Here is a 24,326-nt window from a genome sequence, read left to right on the forward strand (position 1 = left end):
TTGCTGGTTTCTAAACTTTTTTTTATAAATTCATAGTACTTCTTAATATCAGGAAAAGATCTGGTTCAGCTATTGTTTCAACAAAAATAATTGTGATTATGTAGATAATGCTTAGTTCTAAGGCCTTAACACCATCTTAGGCAGTAATTTTAGACAGATGGATTGTTATTGCCTTTTAGATGATCATCCTATTTTAAATGTTTTTCCGTTTTCATCTATTCAACAAATATTAATTGTACATCTATTAGGTGCTGCATTGCTCTAGGTGACGGATATATGTTAGTGCACAAAACACACAAAAATCCGTGTGCACCGCACAAAGTTAGAAGAAAGTTATAGTTCCAGTTACATGAAACAAACAAATATCTCATGAGGGTCTTTTTTATTTCTTCTTGAAGCTTTAAGATAAAGTACAAGTGGAAAAATCTTGTTTCCTGAAGTTGTAATTTAAATAATGTTTAGGTCTTTATTCCACCTTAGTTTGAATATAAAATTAATGTGGAAGAAAAAAGTATGACTTAATGATTTTTTTCTATTTTAAAAGTTCTCATCTATTTAAAAAGTAAAATTTGTTTTTAGGATGGTTTGGGTTCTTTTTTTTTTTTAAGAATTATGATACATATATATTTTTTTCAGTTTTGGTATACTTTACAAAAGAAGCTATCTCAGGTTTTACTTTTGAAGTAACTTTGCACAAATATTTTATAATGACATCCTTGGAGCACATTTGAAAGTTATCTTTTTAAATTCAAATGATGTTCACAAAAAACTATAAATTATTCTATCACTAATAAAAATATTAAAAAGAAACATATAATCAAAAAAGCCCTAACCTATTTAATGAGGAAGGAGATTGAGAGTTATGATACATAAATTAATGAGTTAAAATGGATCCTAAATGTATTAGAACAAGGTCATGTTAATAATTTTAATGATGTAGTGATAAAGTTAGGCTATAACTAGTTTGTATTTGATATCAAAAGATCATAATAGATATCAAAAAGAGGACAATTGTTATAGAAATCATTAACTTCAAAGGAAAATTAGAATACAGTGAGGTTCTGCTAATTAGTATCCAATAAAAAGTACAAGCACATATTTGATCATAGTCCAGGTTTTTCATTCTTGCTGATAATTCTTAAATAAATAGTGGGTGTAATTTACCATACTTAAATTTCTGCACTAAAAGCGTAAGTTGATTAAGGTCACTGAAACACTGAAATACATTTTTTTCCACCAGACCTATCTCAGGAAACTTTCCTTTCAAACATTGTCATATGGGCAGAACTCATTGTGTTCTGTTTTGTTTTGTTGTGGTGTAAACAGAATTAATCAGAATGAAACTGTACAGCTAGCTTAGCCCCATTTAAGAACATAATTTTCAAATCACAAATGATGGAATTTGGGGATTCCATGCAATATCTTCCAAGTTTTGATTTAATAAAGTTTGGTTGTATTTGATAGCCTTTATTTCTTCATCAGTGACCCAGCCTTTCACAATTCCCACTGGAGGTAGTAGAATATGCAGGACTTTACTGGAGATATGAGAGCTGCTCACATAGAGGGAAAGATTATTCATTTATAAATGCATGCCATATGCATAGATATGTCAACTTAATACTGTTGGTATCTACCCCCTGAAGCCCATATTTCATTTGTGATAACCAAACCTAACAGATTATTATGAAAATGTTGACATCTAGTTTTGACCCTGCTCTATTATTCAATAGAGACATTTTATTTCACCATTTAAATTAATACTAAGAGAATAATATGCTAGCTAATAATTTTAAGAGCCTGTAAAAAGGTATTGTTTGAATTTTGCTATTTGATAACTTAATATATTGTGATCTACTCAAAGGAACTATATATATCAAAACATCTTTAAAAGATTTCTGGGTAATCTGAGTTGTTCTTTATTGAGCAATGAATGTACAGATTATATTATTATTTCATGTTACTTTTTCCAAAGGTGAAATAACTTCCAAAGTGAAGTAACATGTCAGGATATTACCGAAGATGTGCTGTCTTTTTTTTTTTTTTTAATTTATTTGACAGACAGAGATCACAAGTAGGCAGAGAGGCAGGCAGAGAGAGAGGTAGGAAAGCAGGCTCCCTGCTGAGCAGAGAGCCCAATGCGGGGCTCGATCTCAGGGTCCTGGGATCATGACCTGAGCCGAATCGAAAGCAGAGGCTTAACCCACTGAGCCACCCAGGTGCCCCGATGTGCTGTCTTTTTTAAAGTTACTATAGTCATACTATGATTTTGTTTCTAACTTTAATTATAATTCATAAAACAATTCAAGCCTTAAATTATTTGAATATTAAGAATCAAGTTAGCGTAACTGAAAAATCTGCAACATTTTCTTTTTGTATAAGTGAATGCCAGTAGATAGTATGTTAATCTTTTCTAAGTCTCACCTTTATTAATAGCAACCTAAAGTGTGGAACCCTGAATTATGATGTTGGCTAATTAGGAATTGAATCCATGATGCTTTAGATTTATACTGAATATTATATGATTTACTTTTTCCTTCAAAGTAGTCATAAGGAGGCATCATGGGTGAGACCTTTAGCTGAAGGGTGATGGGATTGTCAGGTGAAGTATTTTTCCTTTGACTTTTTTGATTAAGTAGGCTCAAGCCTTGCTTTCTTCTAAGTGTAAATTTTTGTTTTTTCATTTACTTTACTAACCAGGGCTTTTAAAACTGTAATTTCAAACTGCACTGAATTTTACCATTCCTTTACATATAATGCAAAAGACTTGCTAATATACTCACTGCACAGGAAATAAAGTAGTAAAATAAATGAATTTGAGGAATATTTTTGTTTGGTTTTATTTCTCTGTTTCCAAATATGTCACCTTTCCATTGGGCATGTACCTTGACTAGACACTCATGTCAGTGTATTTTAAAGATTTTTATAAATCTGAAGGGGCATTCTTGAATTTTAAAAATGCACTCAGTTCTATTGTAGTTTCAAGTAAATTTCTGACCCTCTTCCATCTGCACCTAAAAAAACAGAAAAAGAATATTGCTCATTGTGCCACAGACTTCATTCACTTTCAGATGGAGCCCGCAGCACATCTCCTCTGAAGTCAGTGATTGTGAACCCTGATGGTGACTGGCTACAAGGGGACTTAGGATACATATTTGACTGCATACCATAGTCAGTTGTCAGTTGTTGATTCTCTTTGTTAATTTTACATGGTCATCTTGTGTCTCTACTTAATACTGTTTTTCTATATTCTTAACTTTGGCCATCTCATTTATTAGTCATATCTCTCTGCTTTCACTCTATTTCCAAAACAGCCTTGTATCCTCTTGGCTTTTTTTTACCTTTAGAAGAAGGTGGTATCTTTTGATGTATATGGACTACCCTTCCTCCTGATCTTAATTTTCTGAACTTTACTGGACATGTACTATTTATTCTAGAATCATGAGCAATAGGCTTCACTGTCACACCTCTAGGAAAGAGTGGAGTTGATTTGTCTCCTTGAGAGAAATACTCCATTGTTATAGAGCTTCCAATTCTTTTAAACTTGAGAACTACTAGCAAGAGTTTTACACCTTGGTTTGAAATAACTCCCTTAGCAACCTGTCATTGACTGAGAGCTCCATTCAGAAGGGAAATGGAAGTACTACAACAGTGAGTACATTTTATTTGCCTTAAAAAGAAACCCATATATCCTCTGCCTTCAGCTCAGGTCATGATCTCAGGGTCCTGGGATCAAGCCCCACATCGGGCTCTCTGCTCAGCAGGGAACCTGCTTCCTCCTCTCTCTCTGCCTGCCTCTCTGCCTACTTGTGATCTCTGTCAAATAAATAAAATCTTTAAAAAAAAAAAAAAAGAAACCCATATAGTTTATTAAGAATAAACATAATTGGAGGTGCTTCAGTGGCTCAGTCGTTAAGCATCTGTCTCAGGGCTCAGGTCATGATCCTGGGGTCCTGGGATGGAGCCCCACATTGGGCTCTCTGCTAAGTGGGAAACTTGCTTCTCCCTCTCCCACTCCCCCTGCTTGTGTTCCCTCTCTCGCTAAAATCTTCAAAAAAAAAAAAAAAAAAGAGTAAACATAATTGAAGAGGCTCTACTTAAGCAACTTAAACCACGATAAGAATACACAAAAGTCACTAATTTTTTGTGTATATTTTTAAATGTCTAGTTCATTTAGCTCAGGATTTTCTGAAGTGTGTTCTAAGAACATTAGTTCCACTTTCTGGTTAAATAAATTTGGAAAATGCTGGGTTAAAGAAAATTAAGTTTGTTTTTTTATTATGGGACTTATCAAGACAATATGTATTTTATTTTGTTTTTTTTCCGTTTGTTTAGGTCTTCTATAATTTCCTTCCTCAGTGATTTGTAGTTATCCTGCAACCTTGCTAAATCACTTATTAGATCTATGAGCTTATGTTTATTAGCTTTGAATGCTCTTATTTTTGATTATTTTTATTTAGAAATTACTGTTTAACATTCATACCAGTGATATATATTTTAATATCTAAGAGAGAGAAGTAGTGTATATTGCTTCACAAACCTATTTGCTCATGGAGTTCTGTGGGGTCTTGTTTGTTTGTTTGTTTGTTTGTTTTTTAACCTGTGACAGAAAGTCTATGGGATATATTTTAGAAAAGATCTTAGCTGTCTTGTTACTTTCCTTCTAGTTTTCAAATTTCCCAGCTCTAAGATAGGATGAAGATTTATGTTTAAATATATTGTTTTAGATGTTCCAAACATCTTATTAGTAACATAATATTCAATTTTTGTGTTACAAATAGAGACTAAATATATAAAAGACAATTTTATCCTCAAACATGTTTTTAGATTCTTAACCTTTCTTTGAATAGAGGACAGAATATATTCCTGAAATAGAGGACAGAATATATTCCTTCTAAGTCCTTGTGTCATTAGTAATAGTGTTTTATTACATAAAAATAAAATTGAGATCTTATGTTACAAATACGTAACTCAGTGGTCTTTTAATTTTATATTAGCTTAACTCTGATTCTGAAAACGTCTATTTATTAACTTTTAGAAATTGTCATTTGTGAAGACTACCATTATAGCTTTTATAATATTGCTGTCCTTCTCTATAATTCTCACCTAATAACCCACATGATATTTACATGTTCCAGCAATAATGCATTTTCACCATTTACTTGGGTTTTGTATTTGTTATTCTCCAATAAACTAGTCTAAGGTAAAATGTGAAATCCCTTTTTTTGTTAAGATGACATTTCAAAAGAAAGTGTCAAAGCAGGTTAATTCCACTGGGTAAGTGAACATTCTTAAATGAAGGAGAATCCTAAAAGACTAAAAATTCTATTTTGTTTCAACATTTATATTGCTTTTTTACTAATATGCTGGTATGTCCTAAAGCTTTTCAGTAATATTGTTTTAATTAGTTAAAAGCTTGTTAAAAACCTCCTAGAAAATAAGCAGCCTCTTATATTTTACTGCTCTTGATCTTCTGTTCTTGTTTTCCTGGTACCAGCAATTACGTTAGATGAATTGATAATCTTGGATATAATTCCAGAGCTCACCTGAGTGATCTGGAGGGACAAAAACTCTATTTTTTTTTTAATTCTTATTTTAAGAAACCTGCCCTTTTCAGGTACTTATAAGCAAGGGCAGAATTTGTGGTTGGGTAATAGCTAGTGGGAGTGCATAGGAACTCTATAAATAAAGGGGTAGATACATACTGTAAGTACCAGGACTTTTAGAGCTTGAAGGGATTAGAGCTTTCAGTGAGCACATGAAGTGGCCTGGTAACTAAAACAGTGGAAGGAGGTCAGAAATTATGTGTTGAATGATTTATGTAGTTCTGGTGGTCACCTTTATTACTGAAGAGTCCTTCATCAGACATCAAACCCGAGCATAACAGTTTAATAGGATAGTTTTTCAATAAATATTCTCTGATGCTTTTTGTAGCAAAGCTATTTTGGACAACAGATTGCCCTGTATACCCAAGGATTAAAAAGATATAAGAGTAGAAGATATATATTTCTTTCCTTCCAGAAGCCACCTAATAAATATTAATAAGGCCTCCATCAGACTGAGATTGTTCCAGTCTGGGAACCATTGGTGGCATGGTTCTTCATTACAGTTTTGTTATGCACATTAAAAGAATAGGATAACGAGAAGGAAGTAAGTTGGGAAAGCTAACATTGACTTCCCAAAACTAGTATTAACTTTATAATGACCTCTTACTGGCATTTTTATCTTGCCTGAAGTATGCTCATTTTCCCCCAGATCATGTGATTAAGAAATTAGGGTAAGCCCTCTTGGTCGTGCTTAACTTATTATACAGAGTAAGATATTAGGATAAGATAAGATATGAACTTATTATACAAAGTAAGATATTAGGAGTCAGTTTAATTCTGTTTCTGTATGGTTCAAATTTTAAAATGTATGGACTTGTGTTTTTTTTTAATGTTGGTAACCACTTTTAGTACTATTTAATGAATGATCTGAGAGAATATAATGATCCTTTATCTTAAAGAGACTTATGTAAATAAGGCTGAAAATAACATGGAAAAAATACCTTTTTTTACCTCATAAAATGATCAGAGAATACAAATATTATTAGGAATTCCTGAATTTGACCATGAGTATGCAAAACAATTAAATTTTTTAAATATGGAATTGAAATCTTAAAGCGAGGGGAAAAGGGAGGCATATCAAGAGTTTGAGAGTGTTAGTACTTATTCAAAATTTTTTGTTTATTCTAGGTAAGCATTTTTTTCTCTTCTGTTTTGTTCCCCTTCTCTTCTTTTCTTTTTCCTCCTTATCCAGACTCCTCCTCCTTGTCCTCTTCCTTTTTTGTTTTTATGTCGAATATTTGCCTTTTTATTAATCTTAAAGGTTTCACGTGGCTTTTTACTATTATATTAGGTTGGGTCTGTTCCATCTCAGACAAGACTGATTCCTCAAATGAAGTCTGGTTGCATAGGGCATCTTTTCAAGTTCAAAAAGCCTCTAAAAGCTTTGACCACAAATAAACTGATACTGCTGGTTGATCTTTTATAATCCCTGATTATAACTGGTGCTTATTTAACACTTAGCCCTACTGATAGTAGTTCTCATAAATGCAAAGACTGTTAGGGACTGAGATGTACTGGAGCTGAGTACAAAAACATCTAGAAATGGTAAAAAGTTGTTATCAATGTGCCCAGTTGATTTAAGTTGTATCCTTGTATTCTTAGGAAATAAGCAAAGAAGAGAAAAATTTCTCACTGAATGTGTTTAAAATGTATTAGAAATGTAAGTAATTGAGATCAGAAATTAAAATATATAATTCCCTAAGAAAAATTAAGGAACTATTCAAGAAATTGGAGACTGAAAACTCTAAATTTTGTCATAGAAAATTAATTATAAAAGGCTACATTAGGAACATTTTAGATATAATTTAGAAATGAACATAAGACTTACATCTCAAGAAGATGATACACTTTCCTATTAATTTGTTGAAAATACTTAAAATTGGCTATAAAAAGACTGAATATTCTCTCCATTCTAATGATTTTAATTGCCTTAGTGAAAATAATCAGTGATCATTAAGGTAAACAAAAATAGCCGTAGAGTAGGTTAAATGTAGAAGTGGAATCTTGGTTCTTCGATATTTTTCAGAATAATATTTATAATGGCATAATTTGAAAGGTGTGACTGAAACTGCTAAACAAAAAATTTCAAACATACTGCTTTAAATAATTTCACTTATAAAAATAAGTTTTGCTTTCTGAAATGAGAGTTACTATACTTTGAGATTCCAGTAAATTTCACATCAGTGGCAAAGTACTGCCAAAATTACTTCTGACATCATTTACTACTTACTGCCATTCTTGAGCCCAAGGCTGAGATACATTTTCAGATTTCTGTGTGCTATATCCTGAGAGAATTTGATAAAAAGGGGTCACTGCAAGAGTTAAACGTCTGCTCTGCTTGGCCTTTAAAAGAAGGGGAGAGGGCAAGGCTGGTCTTGGGCAAATTACTTCCACCTCCCTTTCTGCCCCTGCTTCAGCTCCAGGGGAGCTGGAAATGCACAGGAGGAATCAGAAGACCTGGGTCGAGTCCCGGCTCTGCCACTTACTACCTATGTGACTTTGGGTAAGTTACTTAATATCTCTGGGTCTCAGTTTCAGTACAGGGTTGTTCTGAGGATTAAGTAGTATGGTCAATGGTAATGGGCTTTGTAAACTCCCAAGGTGTATGGAAACATACATTTCTATTATCAAAAGCTTGACCTTTTTCCCTATTCTATAGTATACTGTCCTCAGCTATGTTATTTTTTAAGCAACCTCAAAATGACTTAATTCGTTTTGCTTCTCACTACGTCCTCTCCATATTGGAATTCTTATTCCTGTCCTCTGCATGCTTCAGAGTAAAGTATTCTAAGAACATAAAATCAGTCTAGTTAAATTAATTTCACAGTGAAGTGTGGGTTACTGTTACCCCTTCTTACCCTTCACACACCTAACTTTCTCTAATTTTCCCAGAATTATGTGCTTGGAAACATCAAGAATCTAATGCATGGGCATTCAGACAGTGTTAGAGAGAAGGGTTTTTGGCAGAGGGAAGTCCTTTAAATCCTGTTACCCAGATCCCACCTGCATAAGTTAATAAGGTTGATTGGGAAAATGGGAATATGTTGAGCCTCTGGTCCTTTCTTTTTCTCTATGGGAAAGGAGATGGAAATAATTCAGGATTTAAAAGTTCTTCAGAAGTCTCGCTGAAAACCTAAATCCTTAGCTTGAGGAATAATCATAGAAAGAAGAGACAAGAGATTTAATGGGCATTTCTTTGGTCAGCTCTTTGAGTTATATCTGACTGGGCCTCATCTTTGCTTGTCAATAAAGTAAGTTCTAGTCTACCTTCAGCCAGACTATGTTTATAGTGCCTGTGATCTTTACTGAGTGCTTGGTTTATAGAGGCTTTGTTGAGCTAAGGAAGAAAGAGAACTTGCCTTCTGGGTCACATCTGGTTCCAGATCAAGGGATCTTTATGGGGGCCTAAAAAAACCCTTATATCCCTACTTGGTCCAGCCCTCCCTGAATCTAAGAATGCTTGATCTGGCTATGTGTAAATAATAGTAATAATAGCCACTTACATGAACTGCTTGCCATTAATGCCTAATTATCATGGAGCACAATAACAGTTAATCATGCCATGATTAAATTAACTTAAACATTTTTATTTTATTTTATTTTTACGGTCTTGAACCATTGACTTATGCTCAATATGGTTTCTTGCTGAAGTAGCAGTGTCATCTTTCATAACTAAAAATTAGAAATATTGAACTCTAGTAGTATTCAAATGCAAATTGAAACAATTAAGTACAGTGTTAAATGTATGAGTGAATGGGAAAAAATTAGATAATTCTCATACTGGCAAGGATGCAGTGATGTGAGTACTTTTATACATTGGTGATGGCAGTATAAATTGATGTGATCCTTCTGATTTTTTCCCAAAACCTTAAAAGTGTTCATACCCTTTAAACCAATAATCCCACAGTTGTTAATCTCTCCTAGGGAAAGAGCAAAGGAAATAAACTAATTGCTAAGAGATAATCATTACAACATTGTTACCTAAATGCCTAACAATAAGAGAATGGTAAAATAAGTGATCTTCCATCTGCTGGATGAAATATTTTACAGCTGTGGTGAAAGATCATTATGAAGGCTGTAATATCAATGGAAATATTTATGATGAGTGAATAAAAACAATGTATAGTTTTGAAGGTGAAGTGGTTTAGTGTAGTAGAAGTATGTATACTCTAAGTGTGTGTATACATACTTTTTTTTCAATTTTATATACTTTCTGTAATTTTGAGTTACATTTTTTATTTAAAAGTAAAACCAAGCAAAATAAAATTAGCAAGAAGAAAGTTGATCATAATTAGGGAGTTTTAGTCTTAAAAAAATGCCAAAAATTTACAAAAAGGATCTGAAAATATAGGAGGAAAAAGATAAGATAAAACATCACCTTTCAGTTTTTAATTTGCCTTTGCTTTCAGTGAGGTTAACAGCAACATGATTATGGTTTTTCGTGATAAAATACCATTAGCCTTAATCTTGTTCCTATCTATCATTAGTAAATGAAATACTCCCACAACTAAACAAATAGAGTTACCTATACAGTCTTATCACCTACTTTCACTCTATACATACAACCTATTTCCCAATTCCTTGCAAAATTCTCCCTTAATTATACTGTTTCCAAAATTCTTACACACCTTAGAATTTAGTCTGTTCCAAGTGCTTTAAAATACAGAGCAAAATACATTTCTCCTATGAAATGTTTCTTTAATTTGTACTTCCCTACCATGCATCGTTTCAGGAATATGTTACTATTTTGTTTAACTCTTTGTCCCTGTCTTAGTATTGATATATTATTGAAATATTAAGTATAAAGTGAAATTTTTATATTTGAGGTTCTCCTGTTATTTCAAATATGTATCAGTCTATTCCAAACATTGTTTTTTCGAGCACTTATTATGTAGCTTTACCCCTCCACCCAGAACAGTGCTGGGTACATGTCCTCAGAATGATTATGTGCTAGACAACAGAAATGCATAGATGAGCAGTCTCTGCTCTCAAGGAGTCCTGGACTAGCAGAGGAGCCTGGGAAGTAAGCCAGCATCTGTTTATATGAGCAGAGCACAAGAGCTACCTAACTCAGTCTGGAACTGACTCATGGAGGAATCAAGGCCCTCCCTGATTATCCGATTATAAAACAGCAGTGTGCCATCACACAATTTCTCTAGCCCCTTTGCCCTGCTTTATTTTCTGCATATCTTGCTCCAGCCTCCAACCCCTAGATTAAATCCGTTTGAGAACAGGTAGGTACCTTGTATCAGCTTAATAATTCAGCATTCAGAACAGTACCTGGAAAATAAGGCACCCTCAGCAAATATTTGTTATATCTGGATAACTGAAGTTTAATGTGAGTCTTGAAATCTTGAAGAGTATTTAGGACTTAGCTTGGGGAAAAGGGGAGGAAAGTAAGAAAAGGATGAAGTCAGGGAAATTCTAGAGGGCACAGTAGAGCGAGGTATATTGGCAACAGAACAGGTCTATGTATTAATGTCAATAGATGAGGCTGAAAAGGCAGGTGGGGCCAAAGGGTGAAGAGGAAGGTGGGTTATGGTAAGAAGTTGGAATTTTATCCCTCAGAATAGGGACTGCTGAAAGATTTTCAGCAGAGTGTGTCATAATGTGATCTTTGCTTTAAGAGATTATTGCCCTGGGGCACCTGGGTGGCTCAGTCAATTAAGCATCTGCCTTCAGCTCAGGTCATGATCTCAGGGTTCTGGGATGGAGCCCCACAATCACATCGGGCTCCCTGCTCAACAGAGAGTCTGCTTCTCCCTCTCCCCTTGCTTCCCCCACCGCCCACCCACTGCTCTCTCTCTCTCAAATAAATAAAATCTTAAAGAGAGAGAGATTATTGCCCTAGCCTAGAAAATGGGTTTCAGTGAAAGCAGAGAGCATGGGACCAGTTATTACAATAGTTAAGGCGAGAGGTGAGGACCTGGGAGTCATCAGAATTTAGGCGAAAATAAAGAGTATGGGTGAGACTGCCTAGAGAAAATGTGCAAAAAGAAAAAGACAAGGACTGGGGTCAGACTCCTGGGGAATTTCACAGTTAAGCAGTGGGAAGGGACACTGAGAAGGTGTAGCCAGGAGGACAGCAGGAATGGGTGCTGAATACATAATATCTAGTGCTGGAAACATCAGGAAAGAGAAGAACTGGAAAGCACCTGTTGGATTTGGCTATCAGTAGGTGACTGGTAGCTGTAGAATGCATTTCCAGTGGATTGTTCCATGTGTATCGCAACTTATGGTTTCTTGAGAATGAGTGGGAAATAAGAAAATGAAGTGTAGGCTACTTTTAAGATCTTGGTTGTGAAGATAAAAAGGATAGAGGATGAGAATAAAGAGTAAAAGAACTCAGGGTAAAAACCCAAGCCTGTTTACATCAAAGGCATAGCAAAGCAAAGAGAGAAGGAGAGGTCGTAATAATAGGAGTAAAGATTTTTAAAAATCCAGGCCATGATAAGAAAGTGGGGCACACTCACATGTGACTGGGTATTTGAGGAACACTAGGGAGAGGAGGAGAGAGAAGTGAGTGTAGATGTGGTGAGGTTAAATTGTTGGGTTTCAGGGAAGGAAGCTGGATAATTCTAATGAACTCTCTTCTCTGTGAAGTAAAAGCAGGTTATCAGTTGAAAATAATGAGGTCAAGAATTGGAAAGGAATTTTTAAGAATAAAATAAAGATTTAGAAACCGCCCAGGAACATGGCAGAGGGAGTTGATCAAGAGTGTATTTTCACAGCAATAATTTTCAACCCTTAGTAAAAATCATGTGTAAAGCATACTATGACAGTTCACTCTCAGTTTCTAGTCTTTTAGTAGCTACTAGAGAAGTTTAAATGGATATACAAATGAGAACTCTCCATGTTTATTAAGCAGAAGCTAATAGTTAACTCCTAGCCAGTTTTCGGTAGAGGTTCTCACTAGGAATCTGATATTTGAAAGTCTGCATAAACGTAATGACTATATTATTGCCCTACGACTTCAGCGAAATTCAGTATTGGAAAATGCTCTGTGAAGATGGGCATTTATGCGTAAACCGTTAGCATTAATATAATCCTAGGACTATTACCAAGGTTTCAGGCTTCTTGAACTCATCTTCATGCCAGGTAGTAATGTATTAAATAGATAAAAATGTTAAGTAGGTACTTGAACATTCTAAGATGTGTGTGTGTGTGTGTGTGTGTGTGTGTGTGTGTGTGTGTGTACACATGGAAACACATGAAAGATATCAGTGTTTAAAAAGCTGTGATAGTTACTAAATTTTTCATTTAGAGAACAAATAAGGTAGAAAATAAAAGAAAAAAAATTTAATCTCATGAGACCTCATTTATCTGTGATCTATCCATCTATTCCTGACCTATTCATGGAGAGAGATTTTCCTAACACCAACACAGTTTTAAATGAGGACTTTTTTTTAATGCTCTTCATAATTTTTGCATGACACTTATAAAGAATTTTCCCCTACTAGCTATGAAAATATAAAACAAAATCTAAATAAGAAACTAGGTAATCCTGTTAAGAACATATGCTCTTTGTGATTATAGAGTCAACTTATTAACTACCATGGAATATTCTTGTTCTGGCATTGAAGGGGATGGCCCATCATGGACATACCGCACCACACTATTGATAAAGTTTTTAAAAAGAGCCTAAACAATATATAGACTCTCCCAGATTCCAGAGAGCACTTAAAAAAATAGTGTCTCGAAGGAGGCAAATCATAAGAGCCTCAAATATAGGGAACAAACAGGGTTGCTGGAGGGGAGTTGTGTGGGGGGATGGGGTAACTGGGTTATGGGCATTAAGGAGGACACTTAATGTAATGAGCACTGGGTGTTATATGCAACTGCTGAATCACTAAATTCTATCCCCAAAACTAATACTACACTATATGTGAACTATCTTGCATTTAAATAAAATCTTGAAAGAAAAAAAGAAAAAAGAAAAATAGTGTCTCTCTAAGTTTGTGTTGCTGAATGTGATAACACTAGAGAAACATAACAATATTGTGAAGTTTATCAAATTATGAAATTAAAGAATATCCCTTGTTTAAAATATATTATAGCTCTAAGGTTTTAGGTAAAGTTAGGACATTGACGGTCAAGTATACGACAGAATGATTTGTGTTCACCTAAGCTTCTGAGGATAAATATCTTGGAACATGTAATAGTTTGTATTGGTACATTTTACTGCTTTATTATACTTTCCTTCTTAGGAGTCATGTTCTCTGGGGAGTTAATGCTCCTTGTCCATAGATACCAAGATGGGGAACATTAACTTGGATGAATTTTGTAAAGACAATTACTATATTTGGTAAGCTAGTAAGATTTGCCCCAGTAAAGATGATTGTCTCTGGGTTCTGTCTTAATAGGAAGAAAAATGAACATGTTGCTAATTGACCAGATTTCTTAGCCTCTCTTTTATATCACATTGGTTATTAATACCATTAACTTAAAAATCACTTTGGAAATGTAAAGTGCCATCCAAAGGCTCATTTAGCATTGGGTGTTAGGTTTTCAACCTCTGTAATTCACTAGGATAATACAATCAAATCGCTTGACTCAAACCAGTGGGAAAAAAACTGTTTATGTTTTACGTGACATTGTAAAGAATAGAACTTTACATTTATGAAGTAGTAATAATAGCGCATTTTATTGAACACTTAATTTTGCAGCAGATGTTATTCTAAGCTCTTTACTTACATTAATTCATTTAAAGTATAGTGGCTGTTTACGCAGAGGATAGCCATCTCAGGGCCGTTTGTTCCCTCAATTGAGCCCTGCAGAGTAGCTAGCATTATGGATAATTTATTCTACAGCAAGAAAGGTAGCACCTAAATGTTATTATACCTACGTTATAAATTTCATGATGTGTTTAAAATGCAAGTGAGGTGGAAAACACTTGATCTGGATCTATTTCTATAAGCCTCCAAGAGTTTCCCATGATCAATCTAATCCTCTCCTTCAGCATCCACTGGGATGTGTGGAAAGAGCAACATAACCTGGGCAAGACATATAATCCTTTTTTAACCTCACTTTTTTCTCGTCCTCTGAAAAATAGCAATAAAAATATGCAATTTTGTAGAGTTGCTGAAAAGTTCATAGTAGCTGCTGAATAAACATTTTATTCAGTCATTGAATAATTGAAATGCCTGGCACATAGATTCTTAATTAATGTTGATTCCACTTCTTTAGTTTTCTTTCAAGACTTTGGTAAGAGCAGCTTCCCTTATTGTCCATCTTTTCAAAGTGATGTTTGCTGACCCTGGACTGCAACACCAGCAGCTGTTGATTGGAACTTTCAAACCAAGAGTTGGGCATGCATCCCAAATTCTCTCTCTTGGAAGGAAACCCAAACTGCTTCTTTGCACCATCTTTTTCTTTGAATTAACTCTCTTTCTCTTATATTTCCTTTTAAAATTTTCTTTTCAATTACAATGTATGTTACTAGTATAATAAATTTCTATATTAGGACTCTTAAAATGCAGGCCTAAAATAAAAATCCATAAATCCTTTTTTAAAGTATACTAGTTTTTCCCACAAAATGAAAGAACTGTGTTCCTTTAAGCTAATAGTATTGCCTGCAAAGTTATAAAAATTCCCATCATTTTCTTTATGCGAAATCATTTTTCTTCACACTTTTGAAGTCCTATGTTTGTGACAGGCTTCATAAATTGGTGACTTCCATCCTAGTTCTGACACAAAGCTGTTCAGCCCATCCTGCTGTCAATGTACCTGCTGCTTGACATTGACAGGATTCTTGTCGAAACCGGGGATTGCATAAATTAGTGTTTAACCCTGGACAGGCTTTTCTCCTCATTTCAATTCAGCTTTTAAAAGACTGTCACATCCTTATTCATAGATAATGAAGGTAGAATTTGACTATCATCATACACTTTATAACTTTGAGAGTTTATAAACTATTAAGAATACCGTAAACTTTCCTAGTCCTACTGACTTTTCACTAAGCCTTAATTAGTAATCCTCAGTTTTACAAAGTCCTGTACAATAATGACATCATCATTGATTGTCTCCTGTCCTTTTTCTTCTAGTCCAGTAGGATCTACTTGCCTTACTTTTTATTTTAATACATTGTGTGTGGGGTTGGGTGGGGGAGAGAAGAGGGAAGGAGTTTTAAATTGCATAAAGTATTTATACTTTAAATAATCTGGATGAATTTAGAATTTTTTAAAAAGTTGATTGTTTTACCTTAATACTTTTCAGAAAAGTATATATTCAGTGTTTGAAAAACCTAAGAAAATCTCCTGACTTTGTAATACTTCGTAACTTGTCCTTGCTGTCGTTGTTCCACTGTGGCTCTACGGACAAGGGGAAATAGCTTCATTCTTGAACAACAAGAACAAAACACATATTTAACAGGGAATAAACATTTACTGTGTTCTCCCTTTGTATAAGATGATGAGCAAATTACTCTCAAGCGTTCGTTATCAGTTTCTCTAGCCTGTGTTGAATATCTGAAGCAGGGTTCCTGAATTTCAGTAAATCTAGAAATTATTACAGGAAAATATAGTATGTTTAATAACCTTAATTAGATCAGGTCACATACACTGTATAATTTTCCTTTACCTAAGTTGACAGAGATGAGTTTCTCTCCCTTATTATTCTTGGAGAAAATCTTTGTGATTCCTTTCTCTTTCCTCAACCATCTAACCGTCAAAAATGATTGAGAAGGTCTCCTAAACTTGGAAAGAGAATTTTTTTTTTTTTTTTAGAATAAGCTAACTCTTCATATACTGAACATTTTGAAATCTCAACATGAGGAAAAGAAATCCATAAATTTAAGCATACTGGGAGTAATTTATATTTCTATAACAGCAAGATGATATTTTATTTCTCTACTAACACTTTGAGGTAAAGGGAATAAATGGTTGAGAATATGAAAATTAGAGTCCTTCTTTTTAGAACCTCATTATAATTAGAACACTTACCCACCAGGCACCTTATATAACTCTTGACCTGCATTAATCGATATACTATCTACAGAAGCCTATGAAATAATTATTAGTATTCCCATTTTACACACAAGCAAAACAACAAATATAGTTTCAGAGTCATAAAGTAACTTGCCTAAAATCATTGAGTTAGTAAGTTGCAGAGCTGATATTCAAATTTCAACCTATTAACACCATAGCAGGTGATCCTGCATTTTACCTGTAAATGAAGATAAATGATACCAAACTACTTGAGGATTTTTGTGTGAGCTTAATGAAGTAGCATATAAAAATATTCAGCATTGTAGTAAGTTTGTGCTCAGTGTATGATATACCAATTTAATTAAGGTATCTTTCAAACAGTTCACTCGATCTTAATTCTTATGAATTTAGAAAATTTTAAATTAAGAAATGAAGATGTATGTGGTACAAGTATCAGCTCATATTTCTCAAGAGGCTAGACAGCATTTTCCATAGGGCAGAGAAAAATCAACCTATTCCTTTAACCTACTATTCTCTTGCTAAGAGAGTTTAATCTCACACCAAGACTCTTTTCATCTTCTAAATTTCCCTGGAATCTAGTTTCAAGATTAAATGACATTTTAGTCATTTATTTAGGTGTTACCCTTTTAGATGGTAGTTCTCTAATTTTCACTATGAAAAAAAAAATCAAAATAACTTGTCCAAAAACTGACTTAAATGTTATAGTTATTCAGAATAAACCAATGGTAATACTGTGCCAAAATAATATCTTTCATTAGTATATGGGTTTCAACTGTGGTTAAGTTTAAGATTTAGATTTAGATTGGGAAAACAATTATTTTCAAATACAGAATGACATAGACCGAAGAGCAGGTTGTAGGGATTTTACTTGATGACAAGCACAATATGAACAAGAAGTGATTGGGCAGCTGCTAAAAACATTAAAACAAGGTTAGATTACACTTACAGATTATACAGAGTTTGCTCATCATGGGAAATAATAGTATTATGTTCCAAGCAGACCCTACTTGGAATGTTATTCTGAAAACTAGGTTACATAGAAGAGTAAATATTAAAATGCATAAAGGAAAAGATGATCAAAATGATGGGTGATTCTGGAAATAATGGTATTTGACAAGTGATTCCAAGAGTTGAGTCTTTTAATTCTAGAAAATAGAAAACTAATACTTGTTCTAAAATGGCTTATAGTCTTTCATATGGCAAAGGAAACAGGCTCAGTGAGAAAATGTAGGTAGAAATGCAGATTTGTCCTTTGTTGTACAGGACACAGAGCAGTGGAGTTGGCTGCCTGAGGAAGCCCGAGTTCCTCTCACCAGAGTTCTCTCAAGGTGGTGGGTGGATCTTGAACCATGGACACCAGATCACTGGCTCCTGGGCTACTACTTCACATTTCTAAAACTGTGGCTTTGCTAACTAGCCTGTTAATTGAAAAGGGTTTCTAAACATCGGTTATCATTATGTTTCACCAAAGACAAATATTTTTAGTTCATTATGCAGACTTTGTTAGTGTGGATTTTTAGGTGTGAGTGGAATTTAAATGGAGAATGATGTTCATCACATTGGGTGCTATCACATTGGGTGCTATCTGCTTTAAGATTTAAATGTTTAATTCTTTTCCTGTTAGTCTTATGTTCCTTTACTTTCACTAAGTGGGTGAAAACATCAGCAATGATTTTATTTCTGTGTTATTAGGCATGACAGTTCTTTTCTTATAGTTTATAAAGCATGTCAAATCATGTGTCCCATCCCCACTCCAACCCTCTGTACTTTTTAATGGCAAAGATCTGGTCTGTATTTCATCAATTTGACATGAAAGGTTTGTTTTGTTTTGTTTTGTTTTGTTTTTTCTATCTCTGTTTCTTAAATCTATATTATAGGTCACTGTAGCATACTGTAACTGTCTCAGGTGGTCAGTTATAATATGCATTGGGCTGACTTTTAGAGAAAGAAGTAATTTGGCATGGTGGTGCAGTAATTATTACTTTCAGAGAAAGAGTGAGTTAACCTATCTTAAACTGTATTAGCCTGCCCATTTAAGATGTAGAAATGATATAAATTTTGAGAGTGAAATGATTAACCAGTTGTGATTAATGCTCATATGTCTTAACCATAAAATATTCTAAAACATATTTATTCAGTTAGCATATTTAAGAAAGCAGTTGTTTTTGCGAAGATAATTTGTACGCATTGACCTGAAAACATAGCAACATAGATAGGCATTTTCTATTACTAATCATCATTGCTGTACTTCCACTTTTTAAGCAGTGTTTCTAACTGGTTCCTTTTTATAGCATTTACCAAAATTCCAAGGGTATGATCTAAAAAGGCAGGTTATTCAAAGAGGTTGATCATGTTAACTTATTTTTGGCTTCCTCTTAAAATATTCAGATTTTATGCAAATAGTATCTATAACTTTTTATTGATTTCAAGAATGCTTCTTTGCTAATTTCCTCCCCCTTTTTTTGTTCTATCTGCCTTATCTGTAATTTAAAAAAAAATTAAAAAAAAAAAAGAGGGGTGCCTGGGTGGCTCAGTGGGTTAAGCCTCTGCCGTCAGCTCAGGTCATGATCTCAGGGTCCTGGGATCGAGCCCTGCATTGGGCTTTCTGCTCAGCAGGGAACCTGCTTCCCCCCTCTCTCTGCCTGCCTCTCTGCCTACTTGTGATCTCTCTCTCTCTGTCAAATAAATAAATAAAATCTTTAAAAAAAAAAAAAAAAGACCTCCTTTCAAAGAAACAAAACCAATGGTAACAATAGAGTGATTTAGAATATTAAATTATTAGTTTTAGTGTATAGATGTTTTTTTTTTTTAATTTCCTTAGAAATAAACAGAGAGCAGGTACAAGAATCCTTGCATTGGCTCTTTCATTTTTTTTCCAGCTGCTTTTCCACTTTCCTTATCTGCCCAAAGCAATTTGAGGAATACTTTAGCAACAAACTTCCTGAATTTTAACAAAGTCTATGGGTTTAGATAGTTTGATTGAAGTGGGCATGTATATTATATTGTCAAAGGGCTCTTTATTTCAGAATGTAGACAACATAGAAGGCTTATTTCGTAAACCTTTTATAGGTATTACCTCTTACAGCTCCCCATGTAAACCTCTGAGTTCATTACTGTTTTCTGTGTCAGAAAACTGGGACCAAGAGAAGTTGAGCAATATGCCTAGAAGTGGTAGAGTCTAAACTCAGACTTAGATCTAACTGAAGAGACCGGAATCTCAAATACCGATGTCGTGAAGTGTTATCTCAAGGAAATCTTGTAGATTGGCATATTTGGGAGCAGGATACTCTCTCTGCCTTGATTTCTGGGCAAGCTTTTGGAATCTGTTTAACCTTCAGCTGAAATAGTCAATAAGTTTTAAAGAGGTATATGTTTTCAGAAAACATATATTCATTCTTTGGACTTAGTATTTCAACAAAGATTATGACCAGTTAACGATGTTTATGCTAGGACAGAGGCCTCAGGGCAGAGGCCATCCATTTACTTGAAAATGTTCTTGAGCTAGCTATCAGAAAAAATTCAGCAAAACTGTCTGAAGCAAGATATGTAAATATATACTATGTGACCCAATGGAAAGAATTTTGGAGTAGACAGCCCAGGGGTCTTATTCAGGCATGGCCACTTACATAACTTTGGTTAAATTAGCCTGAGCCTTCTTTTCTTCATCTGTAGAACGGTGAGCTGAAGTAATTCAAAGCATTGTTGGAAGGATTAAATGAGATACAATGCAAAATGTCAGACATATAGTGGAATAAACATTCATTCCCTTTTTCTCTATTCCAAGTTTTAGGTAAACTCAGGTGTGTTTTGAATGAAAGAGTGTCTATACTTTTATCATTTGCAGTTTAATAAGGGTAACATGTTTACTAGTCTCTTTTTCATATTATATTCTCATAGTTAAACTATGGATGCAGCCTTTTGAAGTTTAGTTCAATTTCCTTGGGTGCCTAAGCTGCCAAAAATAGCTTGTTTACTCTGTGTTAAAGGGTAGTTGGTCTTAATGATATTAGAGGAAGGACTGTGATGCAAAGTATTGTGTGTTTGTTCACAGAGCGTAGAGTAGAATCTTTGAACTAGGTATTGATTTCCTAATGTCTTATAGACTCGTCAACAGTTTCAATTTTTATGTAACTCTAGAAAATGTAGTCTTCTCTGAAAGAAGAAGATCAGAACCACAGTGAAATGTCTCACAGTTACGAAATCCTGCATGATACAGGAACAAAAACATTGTGTTCTATCAGCCATGCATTTTGGAATAGTTGTTTAGTAATTAGATTTTGAATCAGATTTTTTTCGGGGTGGGGGGAGGCGTCCAGAATCAATGTTTTTCTTTTCTGCTGTAAAATATGTGGTTTAAATAAAATATTCCTGGACATGGTACATGTTAAAGAGATGATCTTGGATCTGCTCTGAGGGGAGACTATAATTCCTCATTATATTTTATTCTCAAATGGTATCTTATTTTACTCAAAGTTTCAAAAACAAAGAAATAAGTCTATTATAAAATTTACTTATTTGGGTTATATATAATGACTTTCTCATATGTTAATAAAACCTGCGTTCTCTGCCCCCCCACACACACTTAGGTATGTTTTTAATATCAGATAAGACATTTAGTTCATAGTAGTGGAAAGAAGGGTTTAGGTTTTCTCTGTGGTAGAAGGCAAAGGTGAAAAGGGCTCTGAGCTCAGAGTTAGAGGCCTGCGTTTCGGTTCCTATTCTCCCATCACCTTGCTTTCTTACATTACTCAGGTCAGTCAACCCAGCTAGTTGCTAGAGTACAGCAGAGGCTGAAGTAGAAGAGGTTTTAATTTTTGTCCCTTAGGGAGTTACAGAGCATGGAGGGACTGAAGAAGAGAAAACCAAGGCGATACTGCTTGCATACACTCACTCTAACCTCGGCCCACCTACTTTATTTTGAAATTCTATGTAAAATTTCATTTGAAAGAAGAATGTCACATTTACCCAAAATACAAATAATAATAATAATAATAATATTTTTTTTAATTTAATCTGCTCAGATTATCTCCAATTTCCCCTTCCAATTCTGAAATTCATTGTAACTGTATCCTCACCCTCACGGCCTGGGAGCAGAGTGAAGGGCAGACAGGACTATGAATCAGAAGACCTGTGTTCTACCTCAGGTTATGGTACTACTTACTTGAACAAATAATCATTTCTTAGTTATTTGGATTACCCTTCTTTACAGAAACTTCCTGTTTTATAGTTTGTGGTTCTAAACTACCACAAGCCTGGTTTATTTTGTGATAGAGCTATAAATATTCACTTGGAACATATTTCTTAAATGAGAATAATTGGTAAACTAAAGTTCAGCGTTGATCAGAATACATGATTCTTGTGGGCTCAGGTGTTACCTGTAATCTTCACAGAAAAGAAAAGCCGATTCAGCTTTTACTTTCAATTTTAAGTTACTCTAATACAGTAGAATATTAGTATAATTGATCTAAAACAGATTACTTAAAAATATTTTAAGTTCTACTTTCTGGGTCCATTACGTGATTTTTTTTTTCTTTTTTTGTTTTTGAATGGGGCAGAGGTACCTTATTTCACTGTTTGGACTGAGACATAAAATTAAAGGTCAGAGTTTTTCAGTGGAGATAAAGAGGAAATGTTATGAATATCCAAGGTATAATCAAAATTAAGCACAACCTAGAACCAATTCAGAAAGCTCAGTAAACTTCAAAGTGATTTTCACACATTAATTAATTTTCTACGCATCCCAAGGATGAAAAGAATTTAATTGTTGCATTCTAGTTACTGATAACCACAGGAAGAATCTGAATGGATTGAAAATGTGTCATTTTAAGAAGGCAGATCAAGAAATATTTCATCAAATATTAAGGACCTACCATATCATCAGCACTATACAAGGCACAAAGTATCCCACTGACATGGCCTATTTTACAGTCTATTTTTTGTAATGGGCTTTGTTTTTTTAAGAACAATACCTCTGAACAGAGGGTACAGAGACTTTTCCTATGCTCCCTGCACTGCACCCCCCCCAGCCTCCCACATTATCAGTGTCCCCCACCAGGGCAGTGCTTTTGTAGTAACTGATAAATCTACACTGACACATTATTGCTCAGGGTCCATAGTTTACATTAAGATTCAGCGAGTTTGGACAAATGTATAATATAACACCTATCTACCGTAGTATCATAACAGAATGGTTTTACTGCCTGTGCTCTGCCTGTTCATCTATCTGTTCCCGCTAACCCTGGGCAACCACTAATCTTTTTATTATCCACGTAGTTTCGCCTTTATTACATGATGTTTTGGGAAAGCAAGTTTGTCTTTAACTTTTGCTTTGGTTTTATATTAAAATCAGTTTGTATTTCTATAAACTGACTACACTAGCTCCTGAGGCAGATAAAAGGTGGCCTGGAAATTCACAGAGTGAGTAGCTCATATGTGAATCACTGAAGGAGATATCTACCCATGAGTATTTCATTATTCAGAATATCCTAAATTTCAAGGCTTATTGTTGAGAGTACACGGTATGCAGTTCATATACTGGATTATGTTTTTGTAACTACTACACAAATTCTGTTAGAAGGGACTGAATAGAAGAAACATTAAGTTGCACACAAAATAGCTATTAAAGGACACATGACAGTATTAATAAGTTTTTCTAGTTTTTTTAAATGAAGAGAATGGCCATCCCTTCTCTCCACTCTCACCAACCAAATAATCTCTGATTGTCTCCTCACAGAGTTATAGTCATGGGAAAATGCTGAAGTAATTTAAGGCAAGATAATATGAATGTGTCACTGGAACAGAGGAAAATGTAACATTATGGGCAAATAGAGCCCTCCCTCCCCCAAAAGTTCTATAGAGAATTTGGGTCAGAGTTCAGGCCTTAGAGACAGAGGCAGAAGAAATGTTCCAAAAGAAAAAGTGGAAGGGTAGCAAACCCAAACTTCCTGAATTTCAGAATTATTTTCCAGGCTGCCCTGGCGCTTATGAGTAGGAAGTTTCTTCCTCCTTCATTGGCCTACCAGGGTTTCTCACCTGGGCGCTGTTGGCATTAAGACTTTTAATTAAGACTGTGGGCTTTTTTGATGCTTAGCAGCATCATTGGCCTCCACCCCCTAGATGTAGTAACAGCTCCCCCACACCCTAGCCCCTCAGTTTGTAAGAACCAAAAATATCTCTAGACCCTCTAGATGCCAGTAGCACACCTCAGATGTGGCCGCCAAAAATGTCACCAGACAATGGGGGAAAAAAATCCCTCCCAGTTGAGAACCGCCGACCTAGCACATTCCCTCAAATACTGGTTTGTACACTTAGTTGCACTTCACCTTGAAAAATGAGAAAACCCAACTGCTATTTAATGTTACGTACCTTTTACTGAGAGATGTTCCAGGTTCCGAGTGACTGACTTACAATGAGCTTTCGTACCACAGCTCACTTATAAATGAGGGAGTATGTATTTGTCTGTGTTCTCACTCCAGATATAGTATACACTGAAGGTGATTCACAAAACGATGTTGTGACTTGTTGAACATGTTTTATAAATGAAGTTGTACATCTCCTTTATGCATTGGTGCTGGGACTCTTCTGTTTTCTTCAAAATATTTCATTCATGCCTAATATCACAACGATTATTGCATTTTGTATCTTCTCATTAAAAGGAACAATAAATTAGTAAATATTGGTATGAAAAGAGGGCACATAGATATTCAAGTTTTTAGTTATTTAGTATTTTTAAACCGGGTTTAGGTGGTCAAAAGTCTGAGTTCCAATAAAATAGTTC

General features: G+C 34.6%; 1 protein-coding gene across 5 annotated transcripts in view; it reads left to right on the plus strand.

Moving 5' to 3' along the window:
- The window catches only part of TDRD3 (tudor domain containing 3), a 160,403-nt gene that overhangs the window by 128,254 nt on the left and 7,823 nt on the right, over window positions 1–24,326 (plus strand). For 3 of the 5 annotated variants that reach the window (XM_047720096.1, XM_047720097.1, XM_047720103.1), the window contains one exon: window positions 8,021–8,106. The exons of the other annotated variants lie outside the window; for them this stretch is intronic. In XM_047720096.1, the coding sequence (XP_047576052.1) occupies window positions 8,021–8,106 (86 nt within the window). The remainder of the gene's footprint in view (window positions 1–8,020; window positions 8,107–24,326) is intronic. 5 annotated transcript variants of the gene reach the window in all.

Source organism: Lutra lutra, chromosome 3 (assembly GCF_902655055.1).
Source record: "Lutra lutra chromosome 3, mLutLut1.2, whole genome shotgun sequence".
NCBI lineage: Eukaryota > Metazoa > Chordata > Mammalia > Carnivora > Mustelidae > Lutra > Lutra lutra.